Below are 20,453 nucleotides of genomic sequence, written 5' to 3'. Positions count from 1 at the left end.
CACTGTTCTGAATTTTAATTATTGGAGGCTGTGAGAATAATCATGGTGCTCAAAACAGCTTTCTTATTTTTTGATGCATCTCTTGCAATGCACTGCATCTAATTTTGGAGTAATTTGACTCTATGGTCAAATCAGACATATAAAAAAGGCCCAAATCAGCTTCCATTCAAATTGAACCAAACCACCAAAAATGATCATCAATGTCATTTCGTTCATTAACATTTCACTATGAATAAATAAATAGATATTCTTTAGTCCCCATTGACTCTCAAGCCCATAAAAATATCCAATGGTGGATTTTTTTTAACCAAAAACATCCCATTAAATAAACCAATGCAGTTATTGCATTTTTGCATATTCACATTTCACTATATCACAACAAAAATGAACATATTTACACTTTTGATGAAAAAGTCAAGTTTTTGACCAAAAGGTTCCCCAAATCAATAGACATTTACTAACCTGCATGAAAGCTTTCCCATGAAATTTCTCCAGAAATGTAATTTTCCTGTTTGATATTTTAATCTAATGTTGTGGTTGGTTAACCTGTAATTTTCGGACTATAAAATGCTATTTTTTCCCCTCAAATTGAATCACGCGGCTTAAGTCCAGTGTGGCTTATTTGTTGATTTATTTGGGATAATAGGCAGCACTTTATTTGACAGCGGCGTCAAAACATTGCCATAAGACCGTCATAATTATGGTATGACACTATCACGGGCATTAATGAAAGATTATGACAGATGTCATTAAGTGTCAACCGGCGAATTATGTCACGTACTCTATTTATGTCCTGCTCAGATCTCTTACATCCATTCAAATTGAGATAATTTGCCGGATGACACAAAATGACATATGTCATAAGTATTCATGAATGCTCATGGCAATGTCATGTCATAATTATGATTGTCTTATGACAATCTTATGGCGCCACTGTCAAATAAAGTGTTACCAAATACCAAAACTAGCAATTAATGAAAAAACTGGACGAGTAACTGAAGAAATAATTAGCACAGAACATGAATTTTTATTGTTTTTTTACATCTGTAGCGCTGCAATGCATGCTAGGAGGCATGTTAGACGATAACAGTGTTGACAGAAGGTGGCAGCTGCGGCTTAGTCCAGTGCGGCTTATATATGAAGAAATGCCGTTTTCGTGTCAAATTTTGTGGGTGGCAGCTTATAGTCAGTTGCACCTTATAGTCCGAAAATTACGGTATTCAGTTAACATTAGACTTTTTTGTGTTCTGTTACAGACGGGAACGCTCTAAGGTTCCCCTCATTGTGAGGCAATGTGTTGAGGAGATAGAGCGTCGAGGAATGGAGGAAGTGGGTATCTACAGAGTGTCGGGTGTTGCAACTGAGATCCAAGCTCTTAAGGCTGCCTTTGAATCTAGTGAGTTTCACTTCAATATTCAAAGATTGACTTGAAAATTGATCGGAACTGAAGACGTGACCTTTGTGCTTGGAGATTTATAATCAATTCTTCTGTCTTCCTAACAGACAACAAGGATGTGTCTGTGTTTATGAGAGACATGGATGTGAACGCCATTGCTGGTACGCTGAAGTTGTATTTCCGCGAGCTGCCGGAGCCTCTTTTCACTGATGAGTTATACCCCAACTTTTCTGGAGGCATAGGTCAGTCATGAATTCAACATTCAGTACATTCAGTATGTTTTCTAAAACATTTTTTTCACCTTGCAGCACTTTCTGACACTGTGGCCAAGGAGAGCTGCATGCTCAACCTGCTGCTTTCTCTACCAGAACCCAATCTGGTCACTTTTCTCTTTCTGCTTGACCACCTGAAAAGGTAAAGCACACTTGACATGTTGAGAAAATAAAAGGTGATGCATAGACTTCACTATCAGTTGACAGGACGCGGGACCAATCCGTAGAGGGCCTATTTTCAAAAACTTCAAATATTTTCAAAACCAAAGCCGCTAGCAACCTGAAAACAAAACAGGCACCTACCTTAGGCATATATGAGTCTCCATGAGCAGCGACATAAAAAAAAATTTAAAAGTTATTCCCTAATAAAATTCCCAATTTTTTTTTTAAACAAGTATAACAAAACTTAAAATGGCTATAAAATTCTCAAATTTTACGCTAGATGCACAAAAATCACCGAAGTCAGAGATAATCACCTATATTTTCAGGATCAATAGCAATTAGGGTTGTTCCGATCATGTTTTTTTGCTCCCGATCCAATCCCGATCATTTTAGTTTGAGTATCTGCAGATCCCGATATTTCCCGATCCGATTGCTTTTTTATGCTCCCGATTCAATTCCAATCATTCCCGATAATTTTTCCCGATCATATACATTTTGGCAATGCATTAAGAAAAAAATGAATAAAACTCGGACGAATATATACATTCAACATACAGTACATAAGTACTGTATTTGTTTATTATGACAATAAATCCTCAAGATGGCATTTACATTATTAACATTCTTTCCGTGAGAGGGATCCACGGATAGAAAGACTTGTAACTTTGTATATTGTGACTAAATATTGCAATCTAGTGTATTTGTTGAGCTTTCAGTAAATGATACTGTAGCCATGCCCCAATGCATGATGGGAAGTGGAACCATGACTGTGCGTAGTGCTACCAATTGATATATCTTCTCTGCATTGGGAAATAAAATAAGGTGTTAAGAAAAAGATCAATTGCTACCTTGCTTCCCCACGTTGCTTCCCATGAAATTTCTATTCGGAGGGAGAGGGAGTGCAAGGCTTTAGCCAATTAAAAAAAAGGCTCCAAAGTCTGCCAAACTTCACTCTACTCATTTTACGCTGCCTTTTATCTCTCTATATAGGTAACACGGCGCCATTACAGATTGAGTGCTACAATGCGTGAGTGGGTCATGCAGCGCATGCATTAATTGCATTGAATATTTTAACGTGATAGAGTTTTTAAAAAATTAATTACCGCCGTTATCGGGATAAATTTGATAACCCTACCTTAAGCCTAAACTAAAGACTCTGGATGAGTGTAACATATTATGTCTGTAAAGTTGAATACAATTAGAAAACGATTTAATTAAAAAATATACTGTATATATAATAAAAAAAAGGCATGGTCAATATTTTTTTTGCCGATTCCGATACTTTGAAAATGACGTGATCGGGACATCTCTAATTATGACCATTGTCGATGCGTGGCTCACGTGTCTTACATACAGGCTTTATTTAATCTGTAAAAACACAAGGTGATGAGGGTGTAAAATTAAAACATAATAAAGCTAACTGTCAGTTTAGCTCAGTAGTCATTGCTAGAATTAGAAAATTATTTAATTTAAAAAAAAAAAAAAAATTAAAAAAAAGGCATGGCCGATATTTTTTTGCTGATTCCGATACGTTGAAAATGACGTGATCAGACCTGATCGATCGGCACATCTCTAATAGCAATATTTAACATAACTGTTTTTTGCCTGATATAACGACTTTTTTTTTTTAATTTAGTTTTCAACAGCTAATAAATCACTCAATTTTCACACATCAGAAACCTAATACTTGAGGGAAGCATGCAGAATCATTTTAATTTTACTCAACAAAAGCAAAATGTGCATTTTTCTAAAGACAATCACAACTTATTTAGGTTGAATTCCACCATTTATTGTGAGAGATACAAAATCCAACAACGCGTCCGTCACAAAACAAAGACCTTTTTAAGTTGAAAATTCTAAAAAAAAAACGCTTAAGTCACGGAATTTCTATAGATATGATGGTAAAACATTCTAGATTCTTGGTTAAAAGCAAAAAACGGGCAGTTATCATTCATTTTACATAAATATTTCAAGCAAAAGCTACGGTAATAGTTGATTTTTTTCTTTTATCACAGACAATAGTTTTAGGTTGTTTTAATTACCTGACATGTTTCGGCGATTACTTCTGCCTTCATCAGAGACTCTCTGATCGGACTCTCCCAGACAATTGTTTAAGGTTGTTTTAATTGCCTGACATGTTTCGGCGACTACTTCCGCAAGGGACGGCTGGTCGCAAGGCGGAAATAGTCGCCGAAACATGTCAGGTAATTAAAACAACCTAAAACAATTGTCTGTGATAAAAGAAAAATTGAACTAATCTCTAAGTGTAGACAAACTGAACTCAATACAACTAAAAGTTACAGTATTTTGTAATCCAACATGGCGGCCGTCCCGAAACGAAGAGCTTTTTAAGTTGAAAATTCTTGTAAATAAATGCTAAAATCGCGCAATTTCTATAGATATGAACTAGGGCTGTATAAAATTATCGCGTTAACGCTCGGTAATTAATTTAAAAAATTAATCACGTTAAAATATTTGACGCAATTAACGCACATGTCCCGCTCAGAAAGTATTCTGCCTTTTGGTAAGTTTTACAGCAAGACTTTTTGTGCTGTCCAACAGCGAACTCTTGTGGTCGCTTTGCGACATGGTTTATTGTTTTCTTTCCAGTTCATTATGGCTGCACGACGTCTCGGGCTGATAATGTTGTGCTTATATGATCCTTGGACAAGATTTGTCCGTAAGTATGGTTGTTGTAAAGAATGTACATATTATATTAGTAAGCGAAATGTTATATTTTTTGTATGAGACGCTTTTTGTTTGTTTAGTGAACCTGTATAGCGTGCTAAGCTAACGTTGTTGCTAATGCAATGCTTGTGTGCTTTTTTTTTGTAGTTTTACAATGGTCTAAAGAGGACAATGGTTTGAGGCCATTTTATTAATAAATCAGATGAAAAAGGAAGAAGTCTAATTATTAAGGTGTCATTCACTAGCTGTCTAGCTTTGGAAAAAGTAGACGCTTCGGAGTGAGGACAGCATACACAGATTTAAATGACAGTAGAGTGAAATGCCCACTACAGTCCTTTTGTACCGTATGTTGAACGTATATATCCATCTTGTGTCTTATCTTTCCATTCCAACAATTTATTTTACAGAATATATATATAATTTACAGAAAAATATGGCATATTTTATAGATGGTTTGAATTGCGATTATTGCGATTAATTACGAGTAATTAATTTTTAAGCTGTAATTAACTCGATTAAAAATTTTAATCGTTTGACAGCCCTAATATGAACGTAAGGCAATCTAGATTCTTGGTTAAAAGCAAAAAATGAGCAGTTATCATTAATTTTACGTAAATATTTCAAGCCAAAGTTACACAAATTTTATCCATTGATTTTCTTTCACCAAATCACTCTTGAGACACTCCTGCCTACTTGTATTCAGTAAAACCTTTGTCATGTTTCCACCTAAATCTGGCGTTAGAATGCAGCCTGTGTTTGAGTTTATCACACCGAAAGCCAACTCAGCGTTCTGCCTGGGTCGGCCTCCCTACAGGAGGGCGTGGCGCAATGTCTGTGGGAGCTGCCTTGTCAACTGATGGTGGTGTCTATGGGTGATGTTACAGTGAGATTTCCTGTGAATGTTGTTCAAGTGATCATTTGAGAATGTGAACACTTTAGAATTAAGACATTGACACCAAACAGTATGTGTAATCCACAGACACAAAGGCTTAATACCATGTTTTTCTTCTGTTTAAATAGGGTGGCTGAAAATGAGAGCTACAACAAGATGTCGCTGCACAATCTGGCCACCGTTTTTGGACCCACTTTGCTTAGGCCGTCTGAGAAAGATACCAAAATCACGATCAACAGTTCACAGCCGATTTCCATGAACGACAGCTGGTCGCTGGAGGTCATGGCTCAGGTAGCACTTCCCAGTATAGAGTGAAACACCAACTGCTCGTGGATGTTTGTTTACTGCTTGACAATGTTGTTAATAACGGCGTTAGAGATTAACGGCGTTGGAGTATAACAGCGCTACTAATAGCGTTATTTTTGTCAGTAGTGAGTAATCTATCTCTTTTCCCGTTTTTGCAACGCCATTACCATTACTGAGGATGTGAAGTCGTGCGTTACTATAATTTGGTTGAATGACGCGAGAGATGTAGGAGAGACACGGAGAGAGCAGAGCGGGAGGGGGATGAGGGAAGGGGGTTGTGACACTGTTGCAAACACAATGCTGCGTGGCTCGGAGCGTTAGCATAGCATTCGCGGTCTCGCTAGCATTAGCATTTAGCGTGGCGAGCGTCATCTTAAACTCTCGGGCAACTATGTTTTTTTTTTTTTGTTTTTGTTTTTTTTTTACATACAATTACATACAATTCGTGATGTTCAGGTGGGTACAATTAATTGAAAATAATGCACTGTTTTCCTGTTGAGTATGCATTATCACCACCAACTGGGCGTTGTCTTTGTAGATGCTAAAATATAATGATAATTTGTTTTTGTTTTTTATTATAATAATAGTCACTTGCCCTAAACTTTTCTTGAATGACGTATCCATAAACCTTATGTGATTTTTTAAAATCAGAACAACTAGAGTAATGATAAAAGGGGGAAGAAATTCAGAGCCTCACCTGCATATTGAAAAATATATCTTTCTATCTGAGGGGTGTGACCGCGTGTGTACCTCGGTAAGGGGGTCACAGTTTGGTGCGTGTTCAGTACAAAAGGAAAAACAAAAAGGCTTTTTTTCCACAGCATTTGAAAGTTAAAGTTTGTATACCATTACACTCTTATACAGTGGGGCAAATAAGTATTTAGTCAACCACCAATTGTGCAAGTTCTCCCTATTAGAGAGGCCTGTAATTGTCAACATGGGTAAACCTCAGCCATGAGAGACAGAATGTGGGGGGGTGGGGTGGGGGGGTGGGGGACTGAAAATCACAATTTTTGATTTTTAAATAACTTATTTGGGGGGACTGAAAATCACAATTTTTGATTTTTAAATAACTTATTTCCAAATTAGAGTGGAAAATAAGTATTTGGTCACCTACAAACAAGCAACATTTCTGGCTGTCAAAGAAGTCTAACTTCTAACGAGGCTCCACTCGTTACCTGTATTAATGGCACCTGTTTTAACTCTATCGGTATAAAAGACACCTGTCTACAAACTCAGTCAGTCACACTCCAAACTCCACTATGGCCAAAACCAAAGAGCTGTCGAAGGACACCAGAGAAAAAATTGTAGACCTGCACCAGGCTGGGAAGACTGAATCTGCAATAGGTACAACGCTTGGTTTAAAGAAATCCACTGTGGGAGCAATTATTAGAAAATGGAAGACATACAAGGCCACTGATAATCTCCCTCGATCCGGGCTCCATGCAAGATCTCACCCCGTGGCCTCAAAATGAGAACAAGAATGGTGAGCAAAAATCCCAGAACCACATGGGGGGACCTAGTGAATGACGAAAAGAGAGCTGGGACCACAGTAACAATGGCTACTATCAGTTACACAATGCGCCGCGAGGGACTCAAATCCTGCACTGCCAGACGTGTCCCCTGCTGAAGAAAGCACACGTCCAGGCCCATCTTCGGTTCGCTAGAGAGCATTTGGATGATCCAGAAGAGGACTGGGAGAATGTGTTATGGTCAGATGAAACCAAAATAGAACTTTTTGGTAGAAACACAGGTTCTCGTGTTTGGAGGAGAAAGAATACTGAATTGCATCCGAAGAACACCATACCCACTGTGAAGCATGGGGGTGGAAACATCATGCTTTGGGGCTGTTTTTCCTGCAAAGGGACCAGGACGACTGATCTGTTTAAAGGAAAGAATGAATGGGGCCATGTATCGAGAGATTTTGAGTGAAAATCTCCTTCCATCAGCAAGGGCATTTGAAGATGAGATGTGGCTGGGTCTTTCAGCATGACAATGATCCCAAACACACAGCCAGGGCAACAAAGGCGTGGCTTCGTAAGAAGCATTTCAAGGTCCTGGAGTGGCCTAGCCAGTCTCCAGATCTCAGCCCCATAGAAAATCTGCGGAGCGAGTTGAAAGTCCGTGTTGCCCAACGACAGCCCCAAAACATCACTGCTCTAGAGGAGATCTGCATGGAGGAATGGGCCAAAATACCAGCAACAGTGTGTGAAAAGCTTGTAAAGAGTTACAGAAAACGTTTTGCCTCCGTTATTGCCAACAAAGGGTACATAACAAAGTATTGAGATGAACTTTTGGTATTGACTAAATACTTATTTTCCACCATGATTTGCAAATAAATTCTTTAAAAATTAAACAATGTGATTTTCTGTTTTTTCCCCCACATTCTGTCTCTCATGGTTGAGGTTTACCCATGTTGACAATTAGAGGCCTCTCTAATCTTTTCAAGTGGGAGAACTTGCACAATTAGTGGTTGACTACTTATTTGCCCCACTGTATAGGTGTTTTTTTTTTTTTTTTTAATGTAAAAATTGTGACCTATGTTTTTTTTTTTTTTTGAATGAAAAAGACAGTTCAATTCAATGAGTTAATATAAACATATTTGATGTGAAAGATGTTCTATGTGTAGAACATGAAAAGTATTGTCAGTTACTTTGCAGAGTAACTAATTACTCTTATTTTGAGATAACTGAGAACTCAATTACTTTTTGGGAGAAGTAATTTATAACTGTAACTAATTACTTTTTTATAGTAAGATTAACAACACTACTACTTTGTCTTCGTAGGTGCAAGTTTTACTCTATTTTCTTCAGTTGGAGAGCATTCCAGCACCTGACAGCAAACGGCAAAGCCTTCTTTTCTCCACTGAAGTATAGCAGTTTTTTTTTTTTAGATGGAATGATTGATGCACAATTTTGCCACTAAGTGGAGCCGTCACCTCACCAATCTGGAATGCGCATGAGAGCTGACCAACTGGTTTACCACCCTGCTCGACTGACAAATTGTATCTTATATTTTCAAAGTTTTTATACATGTTTCGTGACGGAATAATTTGCAATTCATCATCGGGCACTATTTTAACATATGGTGAATTTGTAACATTGTGATTGCTTTAACAACTTGTCACTAGTCAATGTGGATTGGTGGAATATAAAATGGATGTAGGTTTTCAGCTCTATTTGCAGTGTTTGGCCCTTATATGCTTGTGCCACGGATTCCTGCTGATAACCAATGAAGCAATCGGTTCACTTTGTTTTTTCATTTACCTTATAAGAGTTTCTGAAGTATGAGACTGAAATGTGCAGTTAACACACAACATGCAGGCATGTTGACAACAATTGAACTGGAAGAGTTTAGTTTTATTTGTAAAACATAAACGGTATATTTTAGTAGTGTCTTGGTGAAATGCTTGAAATATTTTTTCCCCCTTTTAATTAGATGTCAGCATTAATTTTTTTTTTTTTTTTTAAGTCCATTCAGTCCTTTGTTTTTTGACCCTACTAGTCTTGGTTTCCATCTGATTAATGTAACTAGAGGTGCTGTATTGGCCTTTGTAATTGCATTCCTTATTTGAAATTCTATCTTTACATTCCTGATTGCAACATTCTCATATTCAGGACTCCTGGGGTATTTAAAGGCCAATCACCCCTTAACAGTATTCATTTTAAAGATTTGTGAAATTGTACAGTGTTAAGAGTTACTTTTCCAAATTTGCTTTGATTCATGTTGAATACACAATTGCTTCTAGTGAACACTGACTAAACTGTATGATTTCTGTAAATAAAGAATTACTTGACAACCCGATATCATTGTCACAATGTGTGTTTTTAGTCAAATAGAAATAATTTAACTTTCATGTATGGTCTACTAGGGAACTTAATCCAGAATAAAATATTAAACCACTCTCATTTCAGTCTTTGGTGGTCCAATCGCTCTGGTCATGTGACATTCGTCTTTTAATCCACACATTCCTGGGAATATAGCGCTGAATAAAAAATGAGAATGAAAGCAAGAACAAGGAGGTTCATGTAATACAGTAAATAGGAATGTGTTGAAATGATTTAAATTGTCATGTTTGAATAATAAATCGTGAATTATTCATATTGTTTTAGCCTTTAAAGGTCAATCGTAATCATAGCTAATAATTAAAGGTGACCTGGCACCGAATTCCATCCCTCACCCCCCTCTGATTCGTGCATAAGAAAGGTAAAAATAGGTGGTTGAAGTTCATCCTGGTGGCTTGATTTCATTGCAATCACTTTTATGAGGCGAATACTCAATATTACATTTTCAAATTCAATCCTAGATGCTATTGACGGAACTGTACGCCAGATTCACTTTAACTGGGAGAGGCTTGCAGCCATCATGCTTGGTCAAAATGGGTTGGATGTTTAGCACCGCCAATTGCAGTTATAGATGTTCATTTAATCCCAGCCATGATCCATCCCAGTTCAAACGGATTTGATGTCTTTCACTGTCAGTGGCATTGAATAGGTTAACCCTTTCATGTACAAATTGTTACTTTAAATTTTTTTAGTTTTTAAGAAAGTTTTTATTACAATTATATAGGACGGGCCTCAAACGTGCAGCCAAGGAACCAATTTGTAGCAGCCCCATTTGACATCCAGTTGTACTATTAGTGTTGCCTGTACGTATTTTGCCGTGGGCAATAATAAAAAAAAAAAGAAAAAAAGAAAAAAAAATCAAAATAATTTCAAATAAAATGAATTAACGTAAAGATTCCTTTGGGAAAAAAATATTGAAATTATAATAAATAAAAAGAATTTGAAGAACACAAAAATACATGAGTAATATAAGATATAAATAATTCTAAATTAACATTAAAGCAATGTAAACATATAAAAACTAATTGTAATAAATTGTTAAAAAAAAAAAAATGAAATAATAAAGACATACTGTTCAAATATGTGTGGCCCATTATTTCATTGTATTTGCTTTTTGTTTTGTGACCTCACCTATCTTAACTTTGGCTGCCACTGACGGCAACAGACGTCTAATCCATTTGAACTTGGAGGGGGCTGCATGCAATCGAATGATCGCTTCAGGCCCCTCTAGTTGGAATGGAATGGATGTCTATTACTGGGTGACCAACAAAAATAGTTTGAAAAAAATACATTTGGGGCATTTTCAACACATTATATCACAAACCCAATAAAATTATATCGACACTTATGAGAAATTATGTAACAAATGACTAAGTTTTCATAGGAAAAGGCTTTACATTCTAGGTTACGTACAGTGAGGAGCAGAAGTATTTGCACCCCTTGTGATTTTGCAAGTTCACCCACTTGGAAAAGAGGTGGAGGTCTGAAATTTCAAACACAGTTGCGTTTCCACTTATAGAGACATAATCTAAAAAAAGACGACTTTTAAAAATAAGTTATTCGTAATTTACAGGGGTTCATTAGTATTTGTACCCCTGGGAATCAGCAATAATTATGACACTCAAAGAGTTTTCAGTCTACCTTGAAAAAAAAGTCAAACTTTACCCCATGAGTAACAACCCACCAACCACCCATTTCAGCTCAATATTGTCAGCTGTGCACCCCACAGTCAGCCATAATCCAACTGCTATCATGGGCAGGACCAGAGAGCTTTTGAAAGACACCAGAGAAAAAAAATGTTGAGCTCCACAAAGCTGAAAAAGGCTGTGGGACAAATGGAAAGCCGCTTGGTGAGAATAAATCAACACTTGCAGCAACAGTTAGAAAATGGAAAAGGCAAAACATGACTGATCATCTTCCTCGGACTTGGGCTCCATGTAAAATGTCTTCTCGTGGGGCATCACTCATGATGACAAAAGTTAAGGCTCAGCCTGGAACTACGCAGCAGGAGCTGGTCAATGACCTGAAGAGAGCTGGATGCACAGTTTTAAAGACTACCGTCAGTAGTACACTACGGTGCAATGGTTTGAAATCATGCTCAGAAGGTTGCCCTGTTGAAGCCAGTACATGTGAAGGCCCGTCTGAAGTTTGCCAGAGACCATCTGAATGATGCAGAGGGTTCATGGGAGAAAGTCATGTGGTCAGATGAGACCAAAGTAGAACTTTTTGGTGCAAACTTCACTCGTCGTGTGTGGAAGAAGGATGAGTACAATCTCAAGAACACCATCCCCTCTGTGAAGTATGGGGGTGGAAACCTCATGCTCTGAGGCTGCTTTTCCGCAAAGGGGACAGAACGACTGTATTGTATAAAGCAGAGGATGAATGGTGAAAATGTATTGTCAGATTTTGAGCCACAACCTCCTTCCTTCAGTCAGAGACTTGAAGATTGGTCGTGGCTGGATTTTCCAACATGACAATGATCAGAAGCACACAGCCAAGCTGACCAAGGAGTGGCTGCGTATAAATTATATCAAGGTTCTGGAGATGCCTAGCCAGTCTCCAGGCCTCAATCCAATAGAAAATCTTTGGATAAAGCTGAAACTTCGTGTTTCTCAACGACAGCCCCGAAACCGGACAGATCTAGAGAAGATTTGTGTAGTGGAATGGGACAAAATCCCTGTTTCCATATGTGAAAACCTGGTGAAGAACTACAGAAAGCGTCTGACCTCTGTAATTGCAAACAAAGGCTTCTGCACTAAATATCAGCACTGATTTTCTCAGGGATACAAATACTTATGAACCCCGGATAAATTACAAACAAATTATTCAAAAATCATCATCAATTCAAAAATGTGAAATACGGATTTTTTTTTTAGATTATGTCTATATAAGTGGAAATGCATCTATGATTGAAATTTCAGACCTCTACCTATTTTCTAAGTGGGTGAACTCGCAAAATCACAAGGAGTGCAAGTACTTCTGCTCCTCAATGTATGTGGCAAGGGCGTAGGTTTGGTCTTAATATTAGTAGGGACGATATAACAGCATAACCTGCACCTTTTCGCTGGGGACAGGACATTTAGTGTAAATGAGAAAACTGCAATTGTGTAAAAACTGGGCATGCATAAAAAATTTGGTTGTTACGACTTGTGGACTTATTCAAGCCTCTAACTATGTCATATGGAATATTCAAATTAGACTTTTGTTTTTTATATATATACAGCATAGTTACTTTTGCTATTAGGATAATGCTGCTATTATTGTCCATAGGGGGCATTAAAAAATAAAAAATATAAAAAACTATATATGTGTAGATAGGTCTGATGCCACTGAACATTTTGAGTGGTTGAAAGTGAAAAAATATTCAGAAATGACTTAGTTATCACATTTCAAAGGAAAAGCCATTTTTTGGACAAAATCACAAGAGTTTAGTGTAAATGAGAAAACTGCAAATGTGTAAAAACTGGGCATGCATAAAAAAATCGGTTGTTATGACTAAAAGACTTATTCAAGCCTCTAACTATGTGATATGTAATATTCAAATTAGACTTTTGTTTTTTATATATATACAGTATCATTAGTTTTGCTATTCGGATAATGCTACTATTATAGTCCATAGGGGGCATTAAAAAATAAAAAATATAAAAAACTATATATGTGTAGATAGGTCTGATGCCACTGAACATTTTGAGTGGTTGAAAGTGAAAAAATATTCAGAAATGACTTAGTTATCACATTTCAAAGGAAAAGCCATTTTTTGGACAAAATCACAAGAGTTTAGTGTAAATGAGAAAACTGCAAATGTGTAAAAACTGGGCATGCATAAAAAAATCGGTTGTTATGACTAAAAGACTTATTCAAGCCTCTAACTATGTGATATGTAAAATTCAAATTAGACTTTTGTTTTTTATATATATACAGTATCATTAGTTTTGCTATTCGGATAATGCTACTATTATAGTCCATAGGGGGCATTAAAAAATAAAAAATATAAAAAACTATATATGTGTAGATAGGTCTGATGCCACTGAACATTTTGAGTGGTTGAAAGTGAAAAGAATATTCAGAAATGACTTGGTTATCACATTTCAAAGGAAAAGCCATTTTATGGACAAAATCACAAGAGTTTAATGTAAATGAGAAAACTGCAAATGTGTAAAAACTGGGCATGCATAAAAAAATCGGTTGTTATGACTAAAAGACTTATTCAAGCCTCTAACTATGTGATATGTAATATTCAAATTAGACTTTTGTTTTTTATATTTATACAGCATAATTAGTTTTGCTATTCGGATAATGCTACTATTATTGTCCATAGGGGGCATTGAAAAAAAAAAAAAAAACTTTATATGTGTAGATAGGTCTGATGGCACTGAACATTTTGAGTGGTTAAAAGTGAAAAAATATTCAGAAATGACGAAGTTATCACACTTCAAAGGAAAAGCCATTTTTTGGACAAAATCACAAGAATTTAGTCAAAATAAAATAACGCCCAAGGGTTAATAAGACCAAACATATATTTCTATATGCTATATTTCTCACCAATATGAACCTAATTAATTGATAGGCTAAATGATTTATGCAAAATAAATCTATATTGACCTGTACTAACTTTCACACTGCAAATTTATAACGTCATAATCCAATTATTTTTGTTAATTCTAATCAAATAATTTTCTCCATCTTTTTTTCAGTGTTAAAGGCTAGTTATTAACAGATTAATGTGTCAAATTCTTCCACTTACTATAAGTAAATATTACTATTTGTTCGTATTGAACTCATACATCTAAAAGTTGGTCATTTTTTACATAAATCAAGAAAAAAATTAAAATATTGTTTTGAACAATATTGTTGAATTAAGAACATTTCTGACAAACAAGTTTTTCTTTTAAGATTACCGTATAGGCCCGAATATAAGACGGCCCTGATTATAAGACGACCCCCTCTTTTTCAAGACTCAAGTTTGAAAAAATAACTGAAAATAATTACAGTACATCTGAAACAAATGATTATAACAATATATTTGAGAGAAAAAGCATGTTATTTTGCCTCATTCAAATCTTAATATCTTAACATTTAAATATGTAAACTAAAGTGCAATCACATTCGTAAATGAATGACTTCTGGTTTTTGAAATGTAAATAAACCACTCTATTGTGATAAAACAACAGAATTGCAATAACTGCATTAACCATCAAAGTGAGGTCTAACTGTTGCCTGGCACGGCCAGACTGTTCTCCCTGTGTTTTTCAAACACTGAGAGTATAGTCTGGGACCCAGCCCATTAACGGCCTCTTGAGCAAGTACAAAATTAATCGACAAATCAGATTAGTTTATTTGCGTGAGGTGTTCTTAACGAGCTTCCCCGTCGGAACTCGTCTCCACAACAACACAGATGGCGAACAGGAGAGCCGAGAATATGTTCCAATCCACGGTAAAATCAGTTTTAAATGACCAAAAACACATCGACACAAGTCATTGACAACAGTCTGTCTCGCGCTAGCCATGTTGAATAAACTCCGCTCTCCTCGTATGTTTACTTCCGCGCGCAAGTCCCTCGTCCCGCCCGTCGCTGATTGGTCCACTCCGCTGTCTGTTTGCCGTGGCTTGCTCCGCCCTGGAAATTTTATCCGCTTAATGGTGGCCAGACTCAATAGCTGGAACAGCGGTGGCTCTGGAGTACCAGGCTAGTCTAACTGTAGTCTTGAAACAAATCTGAATAAGGAAAAACATTGCAATAAAATAATGCAAACTGGTTAAACTTGAGAGTAGCTGAGATCTGTGATGACAGAACATTACTCCTCAAGTTCAGCATTTGCTTCAATGATATCTGGTGCCATCTAGCGTCGTGAATCGGTATGACGTCTGGACCCCGAATATAAATTGACTTACACTTTTTCAGTCTTATTTCAATGCAAAAAAATTATATTAAAATTATATTCAGGCCAATACGGTAAATACTCAAACTTTTTGCTTGGAATACGTCCGTTAAGCTTATTTTCAGCTAGCTGTTTTTCTTTTTTCAAGAAATCTAAGCGAGTAAAATCGACTTGAAGCACTGTAGCAGTAACAAAATTAGTGGAGTGTTCCCCATCTCCACAACATTGACGTCTTTTTACATTACTTACAGTGGCTGCTGCTGGTGGAAAAAAAACTTTTAATATCCCTCGTCTTTGAAGGGGGCGGGGGAGGTGGCATGTTGTATTTCTGTCGCGCTGTGAATGCATGTGTGTGTGTGTGGGGGGGGTGTTCAGTCATCAGCCAATCAAATGTGCATTTGAGTGAATTAAAATGGACTAGCACATTTAGCGAATGAAAAGGTCTAAACATTATGAAAGTACTGTAATTCACTTAATAATGGTAGGCTTAATTCCATCCTTACAACATATAAGAAGACAATCTAAATAATCTATATAACTGAAGTCATTATATAATGCAAACAAGGTTACTTAAAGGTTGGTGGAGATAATTTGCACGTCCTGAAAATTTGGTAGTGTTATGTCCCTACCGTCCCTATGCAAACCTACGCCCTTGGATGTGGAGAGTAGGGTAGTCATTCCTGAACGCATTTTTAAAGTGGCTTTTTGGGAAATGTGCAGTGCAGTGCAGAGTCCGATGTGCGGCGTGATGCTGAGGTGATGCAGATGCAACCAGAAGAGGGTGCACAGGATCATCGAGCTGCTGTCAGCAGAAGCGAGCTGACTTCCAAAACTGATGCTGCTCTCCTGCTTTCTCGCGGTGGGATTAACAACCGGTGGACCACCGCCATCGCACTTCCATTGGACATTTAACAATCCACCAAACTGGAAAAGTAGAGGAAATGCAGGTACGAGCATCTTTTCTGTAAAAGTGGAGAGAGCTTCTTGTTTGCCGGCTACGCTAACATGGTTAGCTTCGCGATTGCTATAGCAGCATTAGCATTGCACAGTTCTATTTACGAATTGAGCTCAAATTAATGACAGTCTGTGCACTTTCAATTAGCATTTTGCATAGTGGCACAAAGCAAATTCTCGTGATTTTCGTGTTGTTCGCTTAAACAATGTGAAAGTAGTTTTTCTAACATTTATTTAGGTTTGCAGAACTACTGTGTAGCAAGAGAGAATAGCTTGCATGTGTTCTGAAAATATTTCAAAATAAGCTACTCTAGAATAATGCAAAACTATTTCTGAGGGAGAGAAGGTGCCATGTGTATTGTGCTGTTTGTTCATTTTCCGATTTTTAAGTCATTCATTAAACTCGCACCACTAAAATGTCATTCATTTAGAGCCATTTAAACGTTCAACTTTAGTTTTGATCCAAATTTATGTCATTGTCAGGTGTACCTGAACGCTTCAAACTAGTAAATTTGGAGTACGAAAATACTTTTATGACTAATATGCACATTTAGATCCCAACTTCCACTACTGTCTTCCTTGTGGTGTGTGTATAATTTCAACCACTTTGAATCATTCAGGTCCACCCAACTCTGTGACGTTGTGATATTGAGTCAGGTTTCTGTTAAAAAGTTTTGGGAGGTAATTATGCTTTGGTGCTTTTGTTTTGAAAGCCATTGTCTAAACAGGAAGCTAAATTACTGAAATTCCCTGCATGCCTGACCCTGTAGCTAACTCGCTAGATGGCGTTCCCACTTGGCTTTATATGGTCATTTGGCTTGAAACTAGACTTTTGAATACTGTGTTGACGATGGTGTATTATTGTTAACCAATCGTTATGAAAAAATGCATTTGAGTATTTCAATTAGACGTCTTTGACAAAGGCGTTAACTGTGATGCTAATGTTGTGGCTGTGGGTGTGCCTAGAACAAATGTGTACTTGTGCCCCAAATAAATCAGCAGGGGACTAATGTTGCTCGGGTTCCTATGTTTCTGAACTTTTCTGGTAGTAGAAATCATTTTTATTTCACTAACTGTTTATTAGCCTTTTTGCCTGCTTCAGAGGACATTTGGACTCTACCTTGATGATTGCTATACTTGCACAATGTGTATTTGTGTTTTCCAGGGACAAGAAACAAAAGACAAAAATTTAAATTTTATTTCCAGACAGCAATATGCTTTTTTGTTACTTCCTGCAGAGTCATGTATAGTTTATGTTTACATTGGTGCAGTGCAGGCTTTTGTATTACTAGTCAAGCATATCTTAGCATGTGACTTGGACATTTAATAGTGTCTGTTCTCTCTCAAGCAGGCTGTTGTCTGCCTTGTAAGGTTGTTTCTTTGGAGACGCCATCACAGGAAGCTGTTGTTATGGCGAGGAAGTGCCTCCTCGCTGTTTAAGCTTCAATAAGGAAAGAACGCAGCAGAGGGGTCTTTATGAGCAATTAGAACACTACATCATCAGCAGACCCTCATTTGGCTTTTTCCCGCTAATCTTTTTCAGTTGACTAAGTTATGAATAACAAATCTAATAGTGTACGTGATCGTTAGAGGTGGTAATCTTGGGGCACCTAACGATTCGATTACTATTTAGAGGCTAGGGTTTGATTATAAATCGATTATTGATGCACACCCCACCCCAGCTATTAGCTGCTTTTAATGTTTCGTACATTATTTACAAAAATTGTACAAAAATCCTCTCGGGCTTAGATAAACTACTATTTCAGTATCAGGTTAACAGTTCAAAACAGTAAAAAAAAAAAAACTCAAGTCCCCATTCTGTATCAGCAACTTTAAACTACATTCAAGTAATGTAATGTAGTGAATCAACCGTTAAAGTTGTTAAAATTGCTACCGAAATTCCACAATTTCCCTTCTGTCTACTTCGACATGTGAAAGTTTTAAACAGATGGATTCAAGTCAAGATATTTCCGATTTAGGAGTATTTTAGATCAAAAGTCAACTGCTTTAAGATGGCGGCTGTTTACTAATGCAGGAAAGTCTGTCATTTCGCATCTAGTTCTCTATACATGTTCTAATGCCGCCGTCGTCTGTCATTTCGCATCTAGTTCTATATACACTGTATGTGATATCTACCGTAGCATAATGTGGCCGTATGTTTGTAGCAACTAGCAACTTGGCGTTGTTTGTAGCGGCTGTCGGCCGCAGTCAAGTATTATTGTTTTTTTTTTATGTAGCGGCATGAGTTGAACATGATATTTACTCTCGGTCCGTTTCTCATTGCGTCCCGAAGACCGCGCTGTGTTTTAGTTCTGCTTTACCTGGTATAATTAAATAATCGGAATTTAGATGTTTGTGAAATCGTTGTCGAATCTTCCACGGCCGAATCGCGAATAATCTAAAAATCGGACATTTCGCACACCTCTACTAAACTGGCAATGCCGGTCATTTTGAAAAGGACAGTGGCCCCTGAAGGATATCGGTAACACCGCGCAGAGTTTTAGTTTTGCTTTACTTGCCATATTTCAATAATTGGAATATGGATGTTTGTGAATCGATCTTGAATGTTCCATGGCTGAGTCGCGAATAATCTAAGAATCGGAAATTTCGCACACCTCATTTAGTCTTAAGTGAACCCATAATACTGTATAGTCCCTTTTAATTGAAACAAAAAGTTTTTGTCAGCCACTTGTTGCCAACTAAGTCAAAAGCATAGGACAGATTTGAAAAAAGACAATGTATATAATGTAAATTTTATACATTAATACAGTGGCACCTCGACATATGATCGTTTCGACACATGATCTTTTCAGCATCCGATGTAAAATTTGACTCGCTTTTTTTTTTTCTACATCTGACGACATGCTTGAAATACGACGATTTATGACAGCGCTACAGTTTCTTTGTTTTGCCGGAAGACGGACGCACAGCGGATTTTCTTGTGAGAGGAAACACGGATTCCAAGATTAGTGCTGGTAGTGAAAAAGGTTATGCTGACCATTGGAATGAAGATGGAAATGATAGAAAAATTTGAATGTGGTGTGAGCATCCGGGAACTAGCTCGACAATACGCCCGTGGAATGTCTACGATCTTGACGGTCCTCCTCCGACCTCCGTTCGCCAGTCTTTTTAAGTTAAGGTGACAATTATTATTGTGGTAACATCGCCAAAGGAATCGCCAGCTTTGTCAGGTTTCTAATAATTTATTCCATCAACTTGTGCAACACAACACGCCTACTGCCCGCCACATTTGACTCCAGCAACAAAACATTAAAAGAGAAAGTCAACTCTCCACCACACTCCCTATCTCACTGTCACGTCAGTCCCGCGGTGCGTTCAGGTACAGCACGCAAAAAACATCTGCCACATTAGAACGCGATTCGTCACATTATTACAGGAATTATTATTGTTATTAGGAGTGGGAACCTCTTGGTACCTCATGATACGATACGATTTGCGATACAAAGCTCACGATAACGATGATCTGACGATATGGCGATACGACGATTATCGATGCGTTGGTCAGGAAATCATTCTAGGATATTCTACAAACAACTAATAAACAGAAAAACAAGCTTTTGCTGTTAATTGGTATGAGTTTATCACTAGTAGACGTCCAATCCATTTGAAGTGGGAGGGATGGCAGCGAATGAACATTCGGTACCATCCCTCCCACTTCAAATGGATTGAACGTCCAAGGCCGGTAGTGGCAGCCAACGAGGTAATTCTGGGCCATTTAAGGTCATTTACCTGTTGATTTTCAGTTACTTCCTTTTGATTTGGGGGTATTTTAAGGGCCTCTTCCTGTTTATTTTGACTTACAGAACAGGAAATAACCTGGGAATCATCCAAATGAATAGGCAGTGATTCAAACTCATCAGAAAATGACCTGTAAATGCCCTAAAATGAACAGCAAGTGCCCTGAAAATCGGACAGAATGACTGATTGCTCTGGTTTCGAATGAAGGAACGTTCCCACTCCAAATGGATTGGGTGTCGACCTAACTGAGACACTATTATGGTGGAAGATTTTGGTAGCAGCTTGTTGGTTCATTATTAT

At 37.3% G+C, this 20,453-nt stretch overlaps 1 protein-coding gene across 3 annotated transcripts in view; it reads left to right on the top strand.

The window, feature by feature from the left end:
• Positions 1–9,975, top strand: part of si:dkey-91m11.5 (PH_BCR_vertebrate and RhoGAP_Bcr domain-containing protein) — an 83,304-nt gene extending 73,329 nt beyond the window's left edge. The window contains exons 4-8 of one of the 3 annotated variants that reach the window (XM_057830984.1): positions 1,257–1,396; positions 1,504–1,638; positions 1,705–1,810; positions 5,539–5,701; positions 8,503–9,975. In XM_057830984.1, coding sequence (XP_057686967.1) covers positions 1,257–1,396; positions 1,504–1,638; positions 1,705–1,810; positions 5,539–5,701; positions 8,503–8,592 — 634 coding nt within the window. In that variant the 3' untranslated portion in view covers positions 8,593–9,975. The remainder of the gene's footprint in view (positions 1–1,256; positions 1,397–1,503; positions 1,639–1,704; positions 1,811–5,538; positions 5,702–8,502) is intronic. The other 2 variants (XM_057830982.1, XM_057830983.1) reach the window with 2 other exon arrangements.
• The last annotated feature ends 10,478 nt before the right edge of the window (positions 9,976–20,453 follow it).

The sequence above is a fragment of the Corythoichthys intestinalis genome, chromosome 3 (genome assembly GCF_030265065.1).
Source record: "Corythoichthys intestinalis isolate RoL2023-P3 chromosome 3, ASM3026506v1, whole genome shotgun sequence".
NCBI classification, from domain to species: domain Eukaryota; kingdom Metazoa; phylum Chordata; class Actinopteri; order Syngnathiformes; family Syngnathidae; genus Corythoichthys; species Corythoichthys intestinalis.
The sequence above is the reverse complement of the archived record's forward strand: the minus strand, read 5'-3'. Positions and strand labels throughout refer to the sequence as shown.